Here is a 23737-nt window from a genome sequence, read left to right on the forward strand (position 1 = left end):
CCCTCCTTCCTTAAGGCACAGACATTCCTTAATGCTTCGCACAGACATTCTTTGCTGCCAAAGCAAAATTTGCTGCTTGATAGGTAGAGGTTCCATCCTTGCCCACAAGCAGCACACACAATTGAGACAGTTGTGTGTGTTTATTTGTGTATGTATGTGTTTGTCACACAAAGGTCTAAAAATGCCAGGAAGAAATTGACTTCTGGGATGCTCATATAAAGACCAGCTTAATAAATAATGGGAAACGTTGTTGACCTCTCCTGATCCACAAATACAGAATATTTGAGGGAATGGGACATGATTGTATCTCCCCTCCAAAATGGCACACACTGAAAATGCAGAGCTGTGATTGCTTTTCTTAAAGAGCCCGCTGTCAGATTGACAAAATAATTCTCCAAACCAAGTGACATTTCGTGCAGGAGGGAATGAACAAGAACGGAACCTTTGTGAGATGGTACAGTGGGGTCTTGACTTGAGAACTTAATCCGTATTGGAAGGTGGCTCTCAAGTCAAAAAGTCTGTAAGTCAAGTCTCCATTGACCTACAGTGCATTGAAAACCGATTAATCCCGTAACAGGCCATTTTTGTTCCATTTTGGTTTTTTTCCTGGTCTGTAAGTCAAATCTCAGTCTGCAAGTCAAACCTAAATTTTGCGGCCAGAGAAGTCTGTAACTCAAAAAGTCTGTAAGTCAAGCCGTCTGTAAGTCAAGGGTCCACTGTACATAAATCCAGCCCCATTAAAAAAACAGATTTTTCTTTCTATAATCAGCTGTTTAACTGTGTTAGAGGCAAAGGCGGGCAAGGTCTTTGTATCCACCCTTTAGCTCTGTAAAATGGGTCTAACTGAGTTTACCCGAGATGGATTTGGGAGTTGCCTTTCGTTGCAATTCTTCGGAAGGCGAGAACCACAATCCTCATCTCAAATTAAAAAGGATCAGAATACGTTCAAACACTTTTAAAATGCAAAATGCCATAAAAATGCATGTTGTAGGGTGGGCGAAATAGAATTTTGAAACATAATGAACTGCAAATTAAAAATAAATTAATCCCAGATTTTAGAGACACTCGCTAGAACCAACCCACGGCGCAGGGCTGTGGGGCAGAACAGATGTGGCAAAGGAGTGGATCCGATACAGTGTGTTCCTTATATCTTTAGTCAACCAAATTCTGTACTTTAAAGCCAATTTGCAAAATGAGTCATAGTCATCTGTTGTAGTTAGCATTCCTTTGAATTACATCTTCTCTCGACATTTTATTTATTTTTCTCTTTTTCTTTGTTCATGCCAAAAAAAAAAAAAAAAAGAAAAACCCACACCTACAGAAAAAAACCCACTTCTGATGTTTATGAACTACCCGTGGTGATGAAAAGCAATAAAATGTAATTCAATTACAAACTGTTATAAAAGCAGATAAATTATTTAAGTGGAACATTACATAAAACATTACATAAGCACCTGCCTGCCTACACAGAGTCTTTGCCATATAGTGAAAAAGCAAAGCGGATGCCAGTGTAACCCCTTTCAGAGGTTGGGTGTGCCCGTTGAAATGGCCCATTCTCCTGGTCTCATTGACCATGCCTTCACCCCACAGAGATCGCTGAGACCAAGGGACTGTAGCTAACCCAAAGTCAAGTTTTGTGACTGGGTGTAGATTTGAACTCAAGTCTCCAGACACACACCCCATCAGAGATCGCTGAGACCAAGGGACTGTAGCTAACCAAAGTCAAGTTTTGTGACTGGGTGTAGATTTGAACTCAAGTCTCCGGACACACACCCCATCTACCGAGTACCATTCTCACTGCCGTATTCTGCGCCAAGAGCAATTTCAGAAGACTCTTCAAAGATAGCACCATGTAGAGATCATTGTTGCTGTGTGCCATCAAGACAGCTCCAACCTACGGTGACCCAATGAATGGGTGACCCCCATCGTGTTCAGTCCTCTACATCCCTACTCAGGTCTATGAAACTCCTGTCTTTGGTATCCTTACAGGAGTCAACCCAGCTTGTATTTGGTATTCTTCTTTTCCTAGTGTGTCCAACTTTTCCCAGCATTACCGTCTTTTCCATCAAATCTTCTCTTCTCATGATGCCCCCAAAGTATGACCATCTCAGTTTCAACAATTTTTTTTGCTTCCAGGGAGAGTTCAGGCTTCATTTGATCTAGGACCCACTTGTTCGTCTTTCTGGCAGTCCAGGATATCCATGAAGCTCTCCTCTAGCACCACCTTTCAAAGGAATGCCCCTCTTGGGTGCACATCATGTAGAGGAGATTACCATAATCCAGTGTAGATGTAATTTACACATGTATCAGGAATCAATGCAGTTCAAAGCTGTGCAAAGATACTCTTTAAACACAGCCAGCACCTGAGCAGCCAGGTGCAATCCGAGTCCGGCAACAACTTCATCCAGAGTACAAGCTCCTTTTTTCAAAAAAGCGTGCCTTCCTGTTCAGGATAGGTCTGCGTTCTTATGTATTGTGTCCTACATAGGAAGGGTCTCCCAAAACGCATTTCATTAAGGAACATTGGTAGTTTAACTGCAAGTGGAAGCACATAGATGACAGCCCATGTCTATGCAACTGTTTACCGACTGTTGTGCAAGACGTTGAAACAGAGGAAATGGGGCAAACCAAACTGAAGGTCCCGGGGAACTGGGACATGGACCTTGATTCTTATGGTAGGCCATTGAGCCCAGTTTCTACTTGCAAGTGGCCGGTCTGTCCGTCCTGCTGAACTGATTTCCCCCTCCATCTTTGTGTGTGCATCTCTCCCCCCTCCCCCACAGGAGACCCTGCGGCAGAAGAATGGTCCCAGTGGAGTGTCTGCTCCCTGACCTGCGGGCAGGGTACCCAGGTGCGGACTCGATCCTGCGTCTCATCGCCTTACGGGACACTGTGTAGCGGGTTGTTGCGGGAGACACGGATATGCAATAATACTGCCACCTGCCCAGGTAGATGGGAGAAGGGGGGAGGGCTTGGTACTCTTCCTCCTCCCCCTGCTCCTCCTTCTTCCTGCTCTTCTTCTCCTCCTCCTCCTCCTTCCTCCTCCTCCTGCTCCTCCTTCTTCCTACTCTTCTCCTTCTCCTTCTTCCTCCTCCTCTCCTCCTCCTTCTCCTTCCTCCTCCTCCTCTCCTCCTCCTTGCTCCTCCTTCTTCCTGCTCTCCTCCTTCTTCTCCTTCCTCCTCCTCTTCTCCTCCTCTTCTCCTCCTCTTCCTCCTTCCTGTTCTCCCCCTCCTCCTCCTTCTTCCTCCTCTTCTCCTCCTTCCTCCTTCTGCTCCTCCTTCTTCCTACTCTTCTTCTTCTCCTCCTCCTCCTTCTTCTTCCTACTCTCCTCCTCCTCCTTCCTCCTCCTGCTCCTCCTTCTTCCTACTCTTCTTCTTCTTCTCCTCCTCCTCCTTCCTCCTCCTCCTCCTCCTCCTGCTCCTCCTTCTTCCTACTCTTCTTCTTCTTCTCCTCCTCCTTCCTCCTCCTCCTCCTCCTCCTCTTTTTCAGTGTTGGGTGTCTTGGGTTGTTTTCATGGGAGATGCCTGTCCGTTGTCTTTTTTTTCTTTCTTTCTTTCTTTCTTTTTTGTTAGTGGTCCTGAAAACTTCATTGTGTCTTTCATGGTTTTCAAAGGCAAATCATTTCATACTCTTAGCAGGAGAAAACCCACCCCTAATGATCTGGGTCAGCTCTGGTTTGGGACATTTTTTTCTTTTGAGTGGTGTTCTGTTTGTTTCTCTCCAGTTCTAAGCCTAAGAATACTGAGTCACCCATTCATTCTGCTGCTGCTTCTCCTCTCTCTTTCTCCATCCTTCCCAGAATGACTGAGTCCTGGTTCATGAAGGGAAGCAAGTTAATAGATCTAATTTTTTACAATGACGCTTCCGCTGTAACCCGTAAGGGCCATGAAGAATTAATGAAATAAAAGTAACAGGAATGGTTAGCAGTAAATTTGCAACATGTTTTTAATGTGCCATATTTAATTAAAGAGTATTTTACTCTTTGCACACCAGGCCTTTTGCCTAAATGGGGTCTGCCACCATCATTTAAAAACTGGGCGAAAAAAGAATTGTATTCCCCCCCCCCGTTTTTCTAGCCTGTTAAGAGCTGCTAATGCTTGCACATTTAACTTAGCCCTATTTTGCTGTTGCTCTTTGCTTGAATTCGTTCTTTGTCATGTCACTTTGCATTCTTCGCTTTAATAATAACAGCGATAATAATAATATTTTCATGCCCTCTATTTCTTTGTAAGCTGGCTGGGAAAAACTTGTTTATTTTGAAAATGTGGGAGAATATATTCTGTCATGCATAAATCCCTAAAGTGTGTAGGCCCAGTCCCCTTAAATGGGGGTTTTGGACTCTGTGAATCGGTTCTGGGGGGAGCCACTGAATATGGGAGGCCAAATAATATGTTTTGCAGAAGATCTGTGTCTACCTCTCCTGGTATATATACATATTGACGTATAGCCCAGAGCTGTTCATGTTTATTCAGCTGTGTTTCCCATTCTGTTCAGTGGGCTTGCTACCAGGCCATGGGCTTTGGGTTGCAACCTTAAACCTGGTAGAGAGACCAGGAGAATTGAAATGGGCCATGGGTGGGCATCACTCGATGGGATCCTTTTAGCAAATAGTAGGCATCCTTCAGTCTCAGGAGACTATGGTAATGTGCTCTGTATGGAGGTCTTGGAACAGCGTCTAGTGTGGCTGAGAAGGCCAATTCGAGAGTGACCATCCCTTCCACACTGAAGACAAATACAATCTGTCCCCTGTCCAGCTCTCTGATTTTGCTGGTTTCGGGACTGCCTCTTGAACTTGGCCTGCTGAACAAGGGTCTCTTCAAATTGGGAGAGGCCGTGATGCAATGCCTGCCTCCAGGGTTTCCCATCTGTTGAGGTCCATTCCTAGGGCTGTCAGATCCCGCTTTAAGCAAATAAGTCTGTGGATAGCGGCTGATGGTCCTTGATGCCATGCCAGGCCGAGGTGTGCTGGTCTCCTCCTGTTTCCTTCTTTTCCTTCCCCTCAAGTGCCCTCTCACACAAAGGCTGGGAAATGTGGAGCAGAGAAATGCAGGTGGGGGTCCCAGACCACTTGCTTTTACTGAGGAGGCCAGCTAGAATGGGTGGCCCATTGTAGCTTGGAACGTGGAATGGTGTGGGGTCTAATTTTCACACAGGGACCAGCCGCCACTGGCTTTTCGTCTGATCTATTGGGGGTTTTCCTGTTTCTCTTGTTGTTCTGGGGGAGGATATGCTTTTTTAACCTGTTACTCTTTTAAATCTGTGTTCCCTTCTGCTTCGGGGGAAAAAATCAAGCTAAAGGTTAGCAGGAGGAACAGCTTGAGACTCTGAGAAATACAGTGAGTGCAAGAGTTAAGAGACGGCTCCTTGCAAACCCTTTCTGTTTTATTCTACAGAAAAACGTACCCAACAATGATGCTTGAGTATAAAATGCCCTTGGCTATGAAACAGGGAAGCTCGATTTATTTCCAGCTGCAAATCTTGTGCACACTTCCCGGAATGAACTTCTATCATCCTCTCCATGCAGCTTGCTTCTGTTCAGAGTAGACATGAGTAGCATTGTGATATTAGCACTCCATGTGTGTTTTTAGAACACTGTTCCCATGATCCCCCACTTCTGACTTTGCTGACTATGGCTGATGGGAGATGTAGCCCAATAATATTCAGTGGGTCTACTGTAAGTCTAATGCTTTATCAATGTCCTCATCTCTCTGTGGGAAGAGCTGCGCATGTTGTGAAATCTTACCATGTTCAGAAAGCTCTTTCCAGACTAATAAAATTGGCTTGCACCGGGTGCAAAACATCTCCAATGTCTATCATGCAGAATAAGACAAAGAAATGTCTTTTTTTCCCCCTCTCTCTTTGAAAAGCCACCAGTTATTCAGATCTCTCTCACACACCAGTTCCCGAATACTTTGAAGGCAAAGAGATAAGAACTAAGAACCCAAACGAACCTTAAGATCCATTTAGTGGCAAAGCTGGAGAGTAGTTTCAGAAGATGCAGGAAAAGGCTTTCTGCCATCTTTATGAAAGATCAAATGAAAAACGTCATTGCTCCCGTGTTTCCCTATTCAGTACTGTAAAACAATGGAGTAAAAACGTCCGGAAATGGTTGTGAATGGATTCGTATTCCCAGCAAATTAAATGTAGATGGGGTTAGACCCAACAACGGTTGAGTTGATCTCGGAAATGATCACATTGAGAAAGGACCCACAGGGCGTGGTTCGGTCAATCTAGTACCATACAGTGAGAGTGGCTGTCTAAAGGAAAGTGGCAGAAAAGTCCTTCCCACCATCTGTGGAAAATCTAACTGTGGGGGGCGCTTTGCAATTCATGTGTTCATGCTCATTCAAATAAACACAGGCTATGCGTGACGCAGTTATGCAGATCAAGATAATTGTCGCCCGTTGCACGTGCAATTGGCTTAATTGTACAATAATCTAGTCTTGTCACGGAAGTGAAGGAAGTTCCATTTTCTGCTACATTTCTTGTTGTCATGCTTTGTCCTACTATATTAGAAAAAGACATCATTTCGCCATTTTTTTTAAAAGCCACAATATTTTTGGGGGGTGAATCTTGCAGTACTGTTATCCCTGAGAGACAAGAAGACTGTGGTTGTGGTTATGATTATATTTCTTTTTCTTTAAAAAGGGTGCGTTCGAACTGCATTACGGCCATTTTTAAGATAATTGTTTATTTAATTGAAATATCCTGTGGTTATGTATTCCTCATGCACTCAAAGATGGACTGACCAAAAACAAATATTCACAGGGGCATTGGGGGGGTACATGGGAGACAGTATTTTCTGTCACTGCTCCCAGACTCTGGAACTCCCTGCCACTGGAGCCCAGGCTGGCCCCACCTTTGCTGCTCTTCTGCAAACAGTCCAAGACCTTTCTCTTCAGACAAACTTTCCTTCCAATGACTGGCTGCCTAACTGGGGGTTCTTAAATGGATGGTTCTGCCTTATTGCTTTGAATATGTTTTGATGTTGCTTCTGGTTATCTTCTTTTAATGTGGTCTTTGATCCTTTCCTCAACAATGTTCATTGTTCTTAGCTTTAAATATTGTCTTTTAAAGATGTAAGCCACCCTGGGCTATTTTAAGGAGAAAAGTGGGTTAAAATATTTTAAAATATATAAATAACCATTCCTGAACAGGAGGATGGGCATCCTAAAAGCTCTTGTGTCTAGGATTCGCTCTTCTATGTCTGTAGATTTTGGTAGCTAAGAGAGAGAGAATGGGAGGTATTTTAGTGTTCAATATTGGGATTACCACAGCTATCTTGAAATGGAAAAGGTAGCAGTTTGACTTCTAGGAATGGAAGAGAAGCTACCATAAAATTGTCTTGTTGGTTTGGTTGATGGCCTAGATAGCTTAGCATTCTGCTTTTGTTGCTGCTGTCATTATATACTATCAAGATGCCTCCAACTTATGGTGATCCTACCAAAGTATTCAAGCGAAGTGAGATGTTCATAGAACCATAGAATCATAGAATAGTTGAGTTGGAAGGGGCCCATGAGATGGTCAAGTCCAACCCCCTGCTCCATCCAGAAATCCAAATCCAAGTATACCTGACAGATGGATGACCAGTTTTCTCATGAATGCCTCCAGCGTTGAAGCACTCACCACCTCCTGAGGTCTTTGGTTCCATTGTTGTACAGCTCTAACAGTTAAGAACTTTTCCCTGATAATCAAGTGAAATCTGGCTTCTAGTAGCTTGAGCTTCTTGTAGCTTGAGCCCATTATCATGTGTCCTGAATTCTGGGATGATAATCCTGCTCCTTCTCTGTATGACTACCTTTCAAATATTTGAAGAGTGCTATCCTAGCTCCCCCTGTCTTCTTTTCTCAAAGCTAAACATGTCCAGTTCTTTCCATCTTTCCTTCCAGCCCCCTGATCATCCCTGTTGCCCTCCTCTGAACTTGCTCCAGTTAGCATCCTTCTTAGCGTTCAAGAAGTGGTTTACCACGCTGTAATGCCTACTGAATTCCTCTGATCACAGTCACCACACAATGGTTATAATCCATCTCTGCTTCTCTCCAGCATGTGGTAGCTGGAGGAACATGTCCAGAGGAACATAGCAGAGATGGGCAGAGGTACAGGAAATCTATCTTATCAGAAAGAGCCGGTGGAAATGGATATGTTTAGTCTGAAGATGTGAAAACGAAGAGGGAAGTGGCAGAACTTCTGAACATTGCAAGGGTTCTCAGTTAGAAGAACTCAAGGATTTTGCTTCTCTGTTGACCCAAAGGCCAAGAATAGATGGACTTCAAGAAGAACAGGATTTGGCTGAACATTAACTGAACAGTCTGCATGGTTGGGCATTGGAACCATTTATCTACAGAGATGGCAGGTTCTCTCCCTTGCTGTTTTTTTGTTTGCAAACATTTTGGTATTTAATCCTGAACGCTTGCTCGGCATGTTTTGACTCTCTTGTTGTTTTATGGGATCACAGTGACTTTGGGGTCCAGCCAGCCAAACGACACGGTGAGGTTAATTGCTATTAATATCCTGCGGCATTTGAGCATCCTGGACATGGTGCTGCGAAACGCGTGGGACTTCTTTCTGGACTCCAGCCCAGCTGAGTCACAGATTGGCATGAAGTGGATGGTGAAGGCAGTGCAGGATAGATGCAAGAGAAGGGGAGGGGGAAATCTGAACCTGCTGAGCTTCAGTTGAACAGGAAATCCCACCAGCGAGATCATATGAGAAGGTGCTGCCTGTTGGTTTTCTTCATGGAGGTCGCTGCTTACACAATGGCCCTGCATTGCTACGCTGTTGGGCACATTCTGTTCAGTGGAAGATCAACAGGATACATATCAATGGCCTCTGGAAGGTGGGAAGGAGAGGAATGTTCCTAGAAATTGCAACTGTATGTTTAGTGCCTGGAGTAGACTTGCCCGTGTTTGGTAAATGAATTGGCACATTCCTCCAATGCACTGACAACAGAGGTGGGCATGAACCGAACCATGAACCAGAAAAGCCAACGAATCGGGCTGGTTTGTGATTTGTTTCACAAAACAGTTCGGGGATCTTGGTTTTGCTGAAATGAAACAAAGTGCCAACCTTTTTCCCCCTCGGGACTTGAACACACAAATAGAGATGGGCCTGAACTGGTTCGTGCCAGTTCATCAAGATGGCAGCACAGGTGCTGCTGTTTCCCTCCCTGCCTCCTCTGGCTCAGTTGGCCCCTCACCAGGCCCAGCTTGCTTTTCCCACCTCTTCAGCTGATCTCCCAGTCCTGAGCAAGAGCCCAGACTTCTCTGTCCCGCCCCTTTGGCTGAGTGGCGGATCAAGCCGAGAGGGTGGGGCAGAGAAGCCTGAGCCATTGCCGGGACTGGGAGATCAGTTGAGGAGGTGCAAGAAGCTAGCACGCTGGGCTGACTGAGCTGGGGAGGCAGGGAAAGGGACCAGCAGCCCCTGTGCTGCCGCCTTGACAAACTGGGATGAACTGGGACGAATCGGGATGAACCAGTTCATGCCCATCTTGACACACTCAGCATTTCTTCTTCCACACACACTTCCTCCTCCTTGTGGTGCTCACACCTAGCATTTCTGCCCCCCCCCAGCCTTCCTCCTCACTGGACCCCCACGTGACTGCTGTGTGCTGCTATCTTGCAGTGCATGCCGTGTGGGAGGACTGGTCTCCTTGGAGTCTGTGTTCGAAGACTTGCGGGCGCGGGTCCCGGATCAGAGTCCGGAAGTGCTTTGCTCCACAGCACAGCGGGAAGGCCTGCGAGGGGCCGGAGGTGCAGAGTAAGGCCTGCAATATCGCTCTCTGCCCTGGTTAGTAACCACCTCCTTGACTCTCACCTGTCACCATCCTTCTCCTGTCCTGTTCCTCCCCTGGTCCCGTTTCCCCTGCTCTTTCAAGGATAATTGTTTTGGCTCCTCTCTATATTAATAGGCTAATGTACAGTTATTTTTGGACTGGATTAGGAATGTAAATCTCCACTAATTTCCTTTTCTCAGGTGAGGAGGAGAAAAGAGAAAAGCTTTCTCCTTGCTGGGTGAGATCAGGAGAGATTTGATGCAGTTTCTCTTCTTTTAACAAAGAAAAGAAAAGAAAGAATAGAAGCAGATTTTGCAGGAAAAAAATACTTGTTTTTCATGTAAAAAATGCATTTTCCGTGCAAAATATATTATTGGCAGGAGACCAAAAACTACAGATTGCATCAGTTCTAGCCAACATATCAAATGGTGAAAGATGGTAGGTCTAAACGTTTCCCACCATGAGACAGTTTTAAGATGCAGATGTTTAAAAAAAAGCTAAAGTAATCACAGAATCTAACAGCAGAAGCATAGAAGCAAGGACATGAGATATTCTAGTTCTCTATTCTGTGTCGGCCAGTCCCAACCGAGAGCATGGTGTCCACATTTCAGGCACATGGGCACCACATTTCAGCAAGGACATTGATAAACTAGAGGCATATAGAGAGAAGAATAGCCAAGGTGGTTGAACTACTAGAAGCCCGGCTTTACAAGCAACAGTTGAGAGAGACCCGTGTACAGTATATTTAACCAGGAGAAGAGAAGGTTAGGAAGAGACATGATCATGGAATCTGAATATCTGAAAGATTGTTGTACTGTAGGTTGATCAGACGCATTCACTGGTTGCTTTGAAGACAAGGGCCAGCACCAGTGGGTGGACATTGCAGGGAAACAGATTTAGGTCAAACCTTGCAAGGCACATCCTTTTACAGAGAGAAATTAATCAGTGGAACAGACTGCCACAGGAGGTGGTGGTCTGGCTTTGCTAAAGATATTTGAGCCAAACATGAATGACCATCTGTTCAGGAAGCTGCACTCGCAGTTCCTGTGTCGAGCAATATGGGACTGGATGAGGTCTTTCAGCTCCGTGTTTCCATGATATATCGTTGTCAGCTTCCTCGAAGGGGGTCTAGACAGCTTTATCAGAGCTGTACAGAGGCAGACAGCTGCCTGTTTCTGGTTTAGATGGAACGCTTCTTTACTGACTCCTGTAAATCTCTTCCCAGAACATCAGGGAGTGCTTCCTGGCTTTTTGTTTTCCTGCACTGCTTCTGTTCTTTGGGAACACTGTGCTTTTCAGAGGAAGATTATTGGCTGGGTTAGCATAACATGCAGGCCCTCTGGTCATATGTGGCCTGCCAGCCATTTGTGGTGGGCTGCCAGGCACCTCGGGCCACAAAAGCGGCAAGCAGGAGGCTTGGTCTGGCAGGAAACGAAGCCTTCATCATTGGATTGGGTCCTGCAATAAGAGCCCTTCTCATCTCCTGGCTTGGTACCTGCTTTGTTTGGTCTGTGCAGAGTGAGGTCCTGGCAGCAGAGAAGAACCTGCTGGCTGGTTGAGTGGAGGCAGAAGGAAGTCTGAAGTCCCCAAACAGAGGGAATGAGCTGGGTGAGAGCTGGCCTGGTAGGTAAAAAGAAAAAAAAGTGAGCTGAGATAGGTGAACAAAGAAGCTGTCTGCACAGGGCTCTCCTTTCTTGGCAAGCACAGAGACCCAGCCAATATCCAGATCAGAGGGAGGAGCAGCACTGTGCAATTCCCAACACAGAGGTGACCCTGATCACGTTCTGCTTTTCTTCTGCATATGGCATCTGAGGGAGCCACAGGAGGCTGGCGATGCCAATTGCTTTTGATCTGAATTATGCTGGAACTATCCAAGGTGCTGAACACGGTCCTCCAGATAGCATCGCCTTGGGTAGCTCCTTTAATGTTTGGGTTAAAATCCAGGGTGCGTTCATCGCTTCCTTGCCATCAGAGTCACTAGTGGGCTTTAAACTAGATGCTGCTGTCCAAGGTGCTGAAATAGGTTCTCCTTGGGTTGCTCCTTCAACATTTGGGCTACAATCCAGAGCATATTCATCACCCTCATGACATTGGTGTCACCAGCAATGACTGGCTGGATCTTTAATGCTAGATGAACCAAGACACAATTATTTCCCTGGGAAAAAGTCCATGGCGATTCATTGACTACCAGACGGCCACCATATCACCTTGCAGGGAAGCATCCTAGATTGACCAACAGTGTTTCCTTCTGCTGAGACCAAACCCACAGACCCTTGTTTCTCAAACTATAAACCTCTGCCCCCACTTGATAACCCACAGATACATCTGATCGTCCTTCAAGTCTGCCTCCTTTGAAATGTTTGAAATATTTGCAACTAGAAATGAATCAAAGTGTTTGTAAACATAGACAGTGTGTGTCGGGAAAGGTTGAGTGCTTGGTGAGTGGCAGGTTTGGTGGGGAAAACTTTTAAGAGCGGTGCGTAGTGGCCCCATCTTCACAAAAGTTCATGCAACATAACAGCAACTACTTCACCGAATTGTGCCACGTTGTTATTTGTATTAATTCTTTTCCTTCTCTTCTTGAGAGTGCTATTAAATGCCTCATCCTCTCATGGGGAGTGGAGAATAATTTTGCTATTCTTTGTCCTTGAGTGTAAGGCCAAGACGGGAAGATTTACATCCTTACTACACTCTGCTCCTGTCCCCCACTCACTTACTCTGCTTTTCTCTAATATCCCTGGCCTGAAAGAGAGAATTAGGGAGTCTGTGGAGGTGACAGGAGCCATTGGAGACAGATGAAAGAAATAACACAAGCAAAGGAGGCACAACACAAGGCTACTCATGACAACAAAGTCATGTGAATGCCTTTCTCCTCCTGACATTTGGAAGCAAACATGAGTGATATAGAGATGGGCATGAAGTGCCAGTTTGGCAGTTCCTGACGGTTCGTCTTTTGGACAAACGGGTGTTCGGCAGTTCCCAGCCCTGCCTCCTCTGGCAACTGCCCACTCAGAGAGAGTGCCCAGAGGGACAAGGAAGTTGGGGCACTGTCTCTGAGTGGGTAGCTGCTGGAGGAGGCAGGGCCGGGAACCCCTTCCAAAAGACAAATCAGATGAGCTGCCAAACTGCTGGTTCGTGCCCATCTCTAGCTCTAGATCCTTAGGCTCCCCTCGCCTTTGGTCCATATTAGGCTTACCACTTAATGTAATGCTAGTTTTGTGGGCGCTGTGGAGAGATTATGTTCAGAGCTTGAAAATGCCATTTTTGGACTACAATTCCCCAAACCACAAGCCAACGGATTGGAGAACTCTGGGAGTTGTAGTCCAAGAAGAACAACATTCCCAGCTCTGGAAGGACTGTCAGAGAACGGGGTTCAGCTTCTGTCCCTGAAACCAGTCTGTTGGGACACTAGTGCATGACTTATGGGAATTGGAAAAGTTACCTTTTTTATGTCTAGGTCTCAGAACCTAGCAGCCAACACATTGGCAGTGGAATTCTAAATGTTATAGTCCAATTCCACCTTTGACTGCTCCATATGCCACTTGTGAAGTATTGCATTGTCAAGGGATCCCCATGCTCTACTATAATTTTCCCTGGATAATAACCATTTGCAACCACTGTTGGGGTGGAAAGCATGCTTTAGTTGCATCCGACTATTAATTACTTGGAGGAAATGTACCAAAAGGGGAAGAGGGTGTTTCAGTAGGAGCTGCACCCTTATGAAGCTAGGACGAATTCCTGTCCTGGAGTCAAAACAAGCCCCATCATTTCCCCAGACTCATTCTGGCCTTCCCACTTAACCTTCCTTCTTTCTGTTTCTCCCCTTCCTGCTGTCCGTGACGTGGCTCGTTCGTAGGACCCATCTCTGTGCTATTGATGTGCTGTGTCTTAGGGACATGTACCTCTGTTCCAGTGTGAAGCTCTTGGGTGATGTCTCTGCTGGAAGAGAGTTAAGTGGGTTGGTGTTCGGAAGACGGGGCTTTGGAGTCATTGAGTGTGATGAGAACAAGCAGAGTTTCTCTACTACACAGTTGTGCAAGTTTGATACCACTTTAATGGTCAGGGTTCCATGTTCAGAAACTCTCCATCCTGTAGAAACCTGGGTTTAGCAGCTTGGAATTCTCTGCTCATTCAAGGGAGGGTGTTAGAGCTCTTACAAAGACCTGACAAAGCCCTAACTCCAAGAATCCCACAGAACAATGGAATGGGAAGGGGTCTGTAAGGCCATCAAGTTGAACCCCCTGCTCCATGCTGGAATCCAAATGAAAGTTGATCTGACCGATGGTAGTCTTGATGCCCTCCACTGTTCATCCCCACCCGAGGTCATTGGGTGGAGCCTTGGCATTTCATTGGTATCAGTCTGCTCCAACTGTGCTGGCATAGTTCTGCTCAAGTAAAGGTTGAGCTGACAGGGGGAGGGGCATCCCCTTGTGTCTCCCCACCCTTTGAGTGCACTGTACACTGATGGGGGCATTTTGCTGTGCTTCTCCGTGACAGTGGAAGGCCAGTGGCTGGAGTGGGGAGCCTGGAGTCGCTGCTCCGTGTCCTGTTCCAATGGCACTCAGCAGCGCACCCGCAAGTGCAGCGTCTCGGCACACGGCTGGGGGGAGTGTCGAGGGGCTCACGCCGATGCCAGGGAGTGCTACAATCCAGAATGTCCAGGTAAGGAGCACAGAGGTTTCCGTTGGCAGGGACCACAAAAAAACATGCCAAGTCATGTTCACAGGCTCTGTCGCTCCATCTTGGTGAGAACTGTTGGAAGGATGGTGGACAGTGTGGCCACGTGCCGGGCACACAGCTGTTTTTCTTCCGAGAACAAAACTGAGACGAGACGAAACCCGGTCGTTATGAAAAAGCCTTTCCACCCGGCCATTTCCCTCGAGTTGCTGGGGGAAGCTCTCTGACCTTCCGCTCCGCACATGAAACCATGCCAGGGACCCTTGCTTGCCCCCTCCCCGCCCGGACCCCTCGCCTGTCATGTACGAGCAGAGCGCGGAGCCTGGACGGGAGAGCTGGGCCTCGCCAATCTGTCTGGAGTGACAGCTGCTCTCCATAAAGCCATGGCTCCTAATGCGGCAGGCTTGGAGATGCCAGTCATCCAGCATCGGTGACAGATGGCTTTCGGCAGCAGTGGCGGCTCGCGCGCTCCCTCCCTCCCCGTAGCCTCAATTTTCATTTTCCAGTTTTATCAAAGAACCACAGCTGGGGCTAGAGGCCTGAGATGGAGCAGGGGGAGAATGCTGGAGGGTTCTAGCCCTGGCTGCAGGAAAAGCGGAGGGGCTCTGAGGCTGAGGATTTGGCAGGCAAAGTGTTGCCCCTCCTGAAAGTCCAAGAAAAGACCCCAAATCTCTGAAACCCCACCCCTATTCCAGTTAACTTCCTTTTTTTTCAAAAGCAGCTTTACTGGGGCCAATAGTCTTGGGCAGCATAGAAAAATGGTCTCCCTGGTTTGTGGGTCATTTTTGAACTTGCTTATCACAAACATAGACAAGCCCTTCCGGATGACTGCTTTAACAATAGGTGTCATAGTGTTCTGGACACTTTGGAAGCATTTGTTCTTACTCTGAGCCGTAGCTTTTGATTTGGCTTGTCATGCAGTGCTACAAAGAAGCAGGACTTGAACTCAGATCTCCCAAGTTTAATTGTCTCTTGAAGGCCTCAAGCACTGGAACTCTCATCACCTCCTGAGGTCATGGGTTCCACTGTCATACTTAAGGGGAGGATTTCTATGACATGTCACGTTTTTTCCTGCAGCCGATGTTTGAACTTATAAGTGGGTTTTGATATATGTCTGAGTAATCTGGGGAGAAAAGCCAGATTACTCATAAACATTTTTAAACTTACCTGTGGGTTCAAGTATAGGTTGCAGAGAAAGTGTGACATGTCATAGAAATCCTCCCCTAGGTAGAACTCTAACAGTTAAGATGTTTGTCTGATATTCAGCCTCAATCTGTCTTCCTTTAACTTGAGCCCATTATAATGCACCCTGCAATCTGGAATGATGGGGAACAGATCCTGCCCTTCCTCTGTAGGACTACCTTTCAAGTATTTGAAAAGTGCCATTCTATCTCCTCTCAGTCTTATCTTCTCAAGGCTACGCATGCCCAGATCTTTCAGTCTTTTCTCTTTATGTTCCTCCTTGGTTTCCAGTCCCCCGATCCTCCTGGTTGCCCTCCTCTGAACTCGCTCCAGTTTGTTGGCATCCTTCTTCAAGTGCGATGTCCCAAACTGGACCCAGGACTCAAGAGGAGGATTGTTTCTTGGCTGTTTTCTGTTACTGTGTCTCATAACCCATGGAAATTAAAGCCAACGGCTCGAGCCGATTTAGATCCGCAAAATGCAGAGCCTTGGAATAACTCACCTCCTGAGGGATGGAGATGAATCCCATTTGTAAAGGGCACCCTTTACGGTCATGGCCTGGTTTGGAAGGCAAGAGAGTAGCAGTTTTGCTTAAATGAGATCTGAATTATTGATAAATGGGTTTAATCATCTGTGGAATATTTGATTAAAGTAATTATCAGCCGACACAGTTGCACCCCAGTGATAAAAAAAGAGAACATTCTTCCATCTCCCTGCCATTCTCTCTCTCTGCCCTCCCGGCTAGTATGACGCTAAATTGGGAACAAGCCTGCGTGTTTGTACGGCAGGAAGGGAGCGACAGCTGCTTTGTAAAGGTCTCATCCTTCTTCTCCGTTTCTGCTTCCCCGAATTGTAGCCGACAGCAAGTGGGGTCCCTGGAACCACTGGAGTTTGTGTTCTAAGACGTGTGACACAGGCTGGCAGCGGCGCTTCCGGATGTGCCAGGGGACGGGCGTGCAAGGCTACCCCTGCGAAGGCAGCGGGGAGGAAGTCAAGACATGCAATGAGAAGAAATGCCCAGGTACTTCCCTTGTCCTTCTGCAATGGTGAGATAGGTGAGCATGGAGCTGCCCCAGAAAACTCAATGTATTCCTCTCCCTTCCTCTAGCCCAGCACTTCCCAATGTTGGGTTCCTAGGTATCCTTGGACTGCAACTCCCAGAAGCCTTCACCACGTGCTGTGCTGGCCAGGGTTTCTGGTTGTTGCAGTCCAAGAACATCTGGGGACCCCAAGTTGAGAACTACTGGCTTGAACTCATTGGCCAAAGCACAATCTTCTAAACTCAACTTGAGTTTCACTGTAGAACAGTGGCTCCCAACCTTGGGTCCCCAGATGTTCTTGAACTAAAACTCCCAGAAGCGTCACCACTAGATGTGCTGGGCCAGGATTTCTGGGAGTTGCAGTCCAAGAACATCTGGGTTACCCAAGGTTGGGAAGCACTGTTCTAAAAAAAGAAAATGTGCAATGGAAACCAGGGACCTACACTGAACAGACGTCACTTTGTGTAGAACAAGAATAGACAGTTTCCCTAGTCTTTCCTCAATGGCTTTCTTTGTGATCCTCTTCTTTATCTGTTGATTGGTTATATATTTTCATCCCACTTTTTTCTGTTTCTTTCATGTTGCTTAGATTTCAACGTTCCTCCATAGAAATCCAATTAATTTATAGCTAGCAGTAGGTAACTGATGAAATGATCAGCTCCATCTCCCAAGGAGATGCAAGGCATATCCCAGCACTGTACCAGTTAGCAGCAGTTGTCCACGGGAGATAGAGCACAAAGACCAGTGGTTTTCCACAGTATGTGTCTACGAACCTTGCATCAAGGACTCAGAGGTTGAATCAGAGACCTCGTGATGTGGGTGAAGACAAAACAGTAGCTGCCTCCTATGGACTGTGTGAGCCAGATGTGGAGATAGACAGAGAGAGAGACATGGGGATGTGGACATGGGGACACATGTGAGTCACACCCTCAAGGCTTTCGCCATCCTGATGCCAGTCAGACCTTTCCATATTTTGTGTGGTTGAACATGCTAATAAAGACTCCTTGACTAGGAGGTTTGCCTTATCAGAGCACCACACCATGGAAGCAGTGTAAGCATATTCAGCTGAACACACTTACAAGCACCTTTCCTGAACTTCATGCTGAATATAGAAAAGTCTGATGGACCTCCTTGTTTGAATGCCGGACGTCCAGGCATCCTCATGCAATAAGGCCTGAATGGGTAGGATAGGATTTAAGCTACGATGAAGATGCCACGCATAGCCTATATTCAGAGAAAGAGGTCAAGTCAGGGTTGATCAGGGCTAGAGAATCGCGCGCACGTACTCTGTCCTCCCTTTCATAAAATAATAAACGGTCGCATCAGAAGACTCAAAGGATCATTGCGTCTGGCCATTGCTGAGGCAGGAGACTGGTAGCCCGAGCATGCTTGGCAGAGGGGCATCCAACCTCTGCTTCAATGTGGACGCCACGCCCTTGCGAGGGATGGGTCCCCTCCCCAACAGCTCTTGCCTTCAGAAAGCTGTTCCTGAAGTTTAGTCAGAATCTTCTTTCCCATAATTTGAATCCGTGGGTTCAGATCCTCCCCTGTGGAGCTGCCGAAGGCATGTTCACACCATCTTCCGAGTGACAGCCCCTTCAGGCACTGCGAGAGGCCTGTCACATCGCCCCATCGCCCCTGCCTGTTATGTATCTGCTCGTCCACCAATTCTCACGCCACCCCAGCCTTTGCCTCTGCTCACAGCCAGACCCTTCAGCTCTTGCCCTCTTCTCTTCTGCCAGCTTACCACGAGATGTGCAAGGACGAGTACGCCATGCTGATGATGTGGAAGAAAGCGGCCGCCGGCGAGATTGTATACAACAAATGCCCGTCCAACGCCACAGGTAGGCGGCTGCGCAGTTAGGGACCTGTGTTTTGCTGGCTGTAGACTCGAGCCGTGACAGCCATTCCGAAGGAACAGGAAGGTGGTGGAGGGAGGAAAGAGTCCTCTGGACAGATGGCACAGCAAAAGCCGGGCTCCCCCGGGAATCGCCCTGCCAGCCTGAGTTTCACAAGAGCCTACACTTTTGTCTGCACCATCCAGTTAGGTTCTGGTTGAGTGCACACAGTCCTGTTCCTGTTTGCACAGCATGGCTGTTTGAAAAGCAGGACTTTTAACCAGAGTTGTGGGGCAGACGGAGTCCCCGACGGGGTGCCACAGAAGACACGAGTCATTTCTCTACTGCCTCTTGCTTGAGAGGGCTTCCAATGACCCCCCCCCCAAAAAGGAAACTCTCTGTAGCCACATCTTGAGACCTAACCAGGGTGGGGCCCGTGGACCTCTTGCCTTGTGAATGCTACTTGCTTGTTTGCCTTCTCTCCTAGGTTCGGCCAGCCGCCGGTGTCTGCTCAACTCCCATGGTGTGGCTTACTGGGGCACACCCAGCTTCGCACGCTGCATTTCCCATGAATACAGATACTTACATCTCTCAGTAGGTGCAGGCTCTGGCCGGCAAATGGGCTGTGTCATTCCCCTCCATTTCTGTGTCTGTACGGATCTTTTTCCATGTCATCGGTAAAAGAGGGGTTGGCTTGGGGAAGAAGGTGCGGTTGGGCAGTGTGTTTGAGACACGGGCAGCTAACACATTGACGAACATGCTGTGCATTTCATGCCTCTGGTGCTAAGTGCTGCATATGCATTTTAACATCTTTTGATTGTTGAAAAATATTTCTGTTGTGGTTTAGTGCAATTGTAAGGATAGATTTCTGCCCCCCTGGAAATCCACTACTTAAAAATATGATAATAAATATTAATGAATACATAAGTCCACATGCACATGTGTGCTCTCTCTCTCTCTCTCTCTCTCTCTCTCTCTCTCACACACACACACACACACACACACACACACACACACACACACACACACACACACACACACACACACACACACACACAGTTCCCAAGGCAGCTCAGGATTATATATAAAGCACAGTATAACATGCAACAATTGTACAATCGCAGTTGCCTAATAAGCAGAAGATAATCAGCAAAACCAGCAGCTAAGCAGAACAAAGAGTTACATGTCCTTCCAAAGTCTGTATAAATAAAGGTGTTTTTTTTTTAAAAAAAACACTCTCAAATGACGACAGTAAGGTAGACAATATCTACTGCAGGAAGCTTCACAGCTAAGGTGCCATCACCAAGAGTGCTCTTCCACATGTGATTCCCTGAGAGGCCACACACACTCATTGAAGGCCACATGAGCAGAGCCTCGCTCATAATAATTATGGGCCAGATCCATGTTCAGTCTGACTGCCCCCCCCCAAAGTCATGTTTCTAACCTCTGGTCTGCCCTGTGGACCTCTCCCATTGATAGGCCCATATTCGATCAGCCTTGTGTCATTCCTGGGGATACACAATGTGATCTCCTCCTGAGAAGATGGGGCTGCTGGTGGTGGTTGGGGAGCAGATTTGCTTAGAACATCTCAAATCTCTTGGTTAGAACCGCAGTGCGCACTCCGGAGAACATGGCCATCCCAACACCATGAGTTTAAGAGGTTTCAAATACATTTACCTTTGCCAGCCACCAGCCTCAATCTTCTTCTTGAGCCAGTTGGCTGATTGGTCTACCAAAGACTATAGCCAGCCGTCCTCCTCAGTCCCAGGTGGAAAAGAGTCTTTGCCAACACATCTCCTTGAGGTCCTGCCTAGTTGGAGGCACCAGAGGTTAGATCTGGTCTACCAGGCAGGTCTTTCACTCCTCTGCTCCAGAATTCAGAGGGGCTCTTGGTGAAGCGTGTTCTTGCCAAATCTCCCAGTTAACCTAAAGGGTGCATCTTCTGCCTGTAGACCCATTCCCTCCCTCTCCCTCTCTCTTTCTCTCTCGTTCTCCATTCCAGCTCCGAGAGCATCTGGCCAAGGGGCAGCGCATGCTGGCAGGCGAGGGGATGTCTCAGGTGGTCCGTGCCCTCCTGGAGCTTGTAGCCCGCAAGACGTACTACAGCGGGGATTTGCTTTTCTCAGTGGAGATCCTGCGCAACGTCACCGACACCTACAAGAGAGCCACCTATATTCCTTCCTCTGATGATGTGCAGGTACCATGCCAACCACCTGAAGGAGGAAAAGAACATCTCTGGGTTCTTCTTTTAGCGGAAGAAGTGTCTTGGGCATTATGATGAGGCTAAGTCTTAATTTGTAGGGGACGTGGGTGGCGCTGCAGGTTAAACCACAGAAGCCTCTGTGCTGCAGGGTCAGAAGACCAAGCAGTCATAAGATCGAATCCACGCGACGGAGGGAGCTCCCGTTGCTTGTCCCAGCTCCTGCCAACCTAGCAGTTCGAAAGCATGCAAATGCAAGTAGATAAATAGGTACCACCTCAGTGGGAAGGTAACGGGGTTCCATGTCTAGTTGCACCAGCCACGTGACCACGGAAATGGTCTTCGGACAAACGCTGACTCTATGGCTTAGAAACGGGGATGAGCACCACACCCTAGAGTCAGAAAGGATTGGACTAAATGTCAAGGAGAACCTTTACCTTTGCTAAGCCTTAACTTGGGGCTAACAGTCTCCTAGATCAACTGCCTTATTCCTTCATTTCTTACTTCCATCCCATTACTCTATCAAAATATCTGCCCCCCCCCCCATTATAGAACAAAAAGTTGCTTCTTCTGCCCCGGAACTGTGTATGTTTACCGATGTTCGGTTGCTAATTTTTTTGATTTACAGAGGGTCCTCAGGACATTTAAATTGCACTGCTAGGGCTGAGAAACAAAAGGAAATTGTCACTCAATTAGCAGTCAGAAATTCTAATAATAATAATAATACTGTGAAGCATAAATTTTGCTGCTCCAGTGTCTGTGAAGCACAAGTGTGATGAAACCGTAGCTGTGTTGCTGGGGATGTGTTTGGTTATGCCTGAAACGCAAGCAAAGAAAAATAATGATTCCCTGATTCCATGTGATGAAGACCCGACATCCCGCATGGATTATTCCTTTATAGCATGAGTGGAAGGCATATCTGTGATTGAGAACCACTATTCAATATATATATATATATTGGATTTCTTTGTCAAAAACTGACAAATCCCATGGGCTACATAAATAATGCAAACATGAGCAACCTTATGTAGATCTGCTTTCAGTTTCCTTTTTTTTCCCCCTCAAATATTTCTCTTCCATATTTGGGGAGATGCAAAGGCACACAAGACTTTTGGGCAATGCAGCCTGATCATTACCAGACCTGTTCAGGGGCTCTGGGAGCCTTGAGGCATTGCATTGCCTGTAGAATTTGAAATACATCTCTGCAAAATAAGGACTGGAATCATGCATCGAAAAGAAAAAACAGACTGCTTGTTCCCTTTGGGCTCCTCTCTATATACACTGGATTTTGAGTCCACATGCTCACAAAATGCGCCAGCTAAAAACAACAACAACACATGACCATCATTATGGAAATTCCTACTCCGATGGTGAAATATAAAATCCTGGAATAACTGATTTGGAAGGGGGACTCTAAGGCCATTGAGTCCAACCCCCTGCTCAAGGCAGGAATCCAGATCAAACCAAATTAGGCAGATAGTTGCCCAATTTTCTCTTGTATTCACTCACCACCTTCCAAGGTTGTTGGTCCCATTGTTGTACTGCTCTAACAGTTAAGAAGTTTTTTTCCTGATATTCAGAAGAAATCTGGCTTCCTATAGCTTGAGCCTATTAGTACATGCCCTGCACCCTGGAATAATCAAGAACAGATCCTGCCCCTCCTCTGTATGGCTATATTTCAAGTACTGGAAAAGTGCTATCCTGTCTCCCCTCTTTCTTCTTTTCTCAAGGCCAAGCATGCCCAGTTCTTCCAGTCTTTCCTCACAGGGCTTAGTTTCCAGCCCCCGGATCATCCTTTTTGCCCTCCTCTGAACTTGCTCCACTTTGTTGGCATCCATCTTAAAGTGTGATGTCCAGAACTGGATACAGTACTCTAGGTGAGGCCAAATTAGTGCTGAATAGAGGGGGACTCTATCCAAAGGTAGTTGAGAAGAAGACAAAGCAAAACGTTTGGATACCTAGCAAAATTTCTCTGGAGGATTCTGAATTTTTAAACCAGATCAAAAATGTGCCGGTACATCAAGGTCGTTAACAACTTTGAGCCCCCACCAAACTCCCGTATCTCAGTCTCTTCTCTTTGCTCTACAGCGGTTCTTCCATGTGGTCAGCAACATGGTGGATGCAGAGAACAGAGACAAGTGGGAGGATGCTCAACAGGTGAGTGTGTGCTGGGCTGGTGGCAAAGGGAGGGTAGGAATCCTGACCTTTTATTAACTCATGTTTGCTTTATCGGTGCCACACAGGTCTTGCCTGGCTCTGTCCTCCTCATGAAGGTGGTGGAAGATTTCATCCATCTGGTGGGTGATGCACTCAAAGCCTTCCAGAGCTCCCTCATTGTCACAGATAACTTGGGTGAGTGGTTGGCAAATGGGACCGGGAGGGACTGGGGAATAGGCACCAGGTAGATCAGTGGTCCCCAACCTTGGGCCTCCAGATGTTCTTAGACTACAACTCCCAGAAGCCTTCACCACCACTACTGTTGGCCAGGATTTCTGGGAGTTGAAGCCCAAGAACACCTGGAGGCCCAAAGTTGGGGACCACTGATGTAAATCACACTCCAGGCCTGGAAGGCATGTATCGTATTCAACTGGTAGGTCTTGAGCTAGGACATGGAATGCAGGAGCTCCTGGCTTAGTTGTTGGGCCAAAGGCAGAAGGTAAGGGTCCTTGTGTGGGCTTCAGGCCACTTTCCAAACCAGAGATTCCATGCCAGTACCAATCTATGCCTTGACTTGACGTTCCTCTACATTCTTCCACATCTAGAGTTGTGTGAAGACTCATCAATATGTGCTGCACACCAGAGGTGTTAGCAAGTTTGAGTCTGAGTCTTTGGTACCAGGTCCAGATTCCCAGGCTCCATGTCCAAGTCCCTCTTAAAAACAAAGAAGGTAATGGCTTCCTAGTTGAGTCTGAGTCATTGAAAAAGCAAAACACAACCTGAGTCAAGTCCGAGTCAAGCCACTGGTGGTAATGAAGTCTGACTGGACAGTGCGTCCTGCAACTTGAGTCCCCCCTCCCTGCTGTACCTT

At 46.9% G+C, this 23737-nt stretch overlaps 1 protein-coding gene across 9 annotated transcripts in view; it reads left to right on the forward strand.

Moving 5' to 3' along the window:
• The window catches only part of ADGRB2 (adhesion G protein-coupled receptor B2), a 143371-nt gene that overhangs the window by 70009 nt on the left and 49625 nt on the right, over nt 1–23737 (forward strand). For 7 of the 9 annotated variants that reach the window (XR_013538415.1, XM_072980381.2, XM_072980384.2 and 4 more), the window contains 8 exons: nt 2784–2948; nt 14270–14434; nt 16488–16652; nt 18414–18515; nt 18997–19103; nt 20512–20706; nt 22798–22866; nt 22953–23061. Coding sequence is in view for 8 of the 9 variants with exons in the window: in XM_072980381.2 (XP_072836482.2) it covers nt 2784–2948; nt 14270–14434; nt 16488–16652; nt 18414–18515; nt 18997–19103; nt 20512–20706; nt 22798–22866; nt 22953–23061 (1077 nt within the window). In the remaining variant the exon portion in view is untranslated. Of the gene's footprint in view, nt 1–2783; nt 2949–9621; nt 9787–14269; nt 14435–16487; nt 16653–18413; nt 18516–18996; nt 19104–20511; nt 20707–22797; nt 22867–22952; nt 23062–23737 lie in introns of all 9 variants that reach the window. The other 2 variants (XM_072980388.2, XM_072980385.2) reach the window with 2 other exon arrangements.

The sequence above is a fragment of the Pogona vitticeps genome, chromosome 9 (assembly GCF_051106095.1).
Source record: "Pogona vitticeps strain Pit_001003342236 chromosome 9, PviZW2.1, whole genome shotgun sequence".
In the NCBI taxonomy this organism is placed as follows: Eukaryota; Metazoa; Chordata; class Lepidosauria; order Squamata; family Agamidae; genus Pogona; species Pogona vitticeps.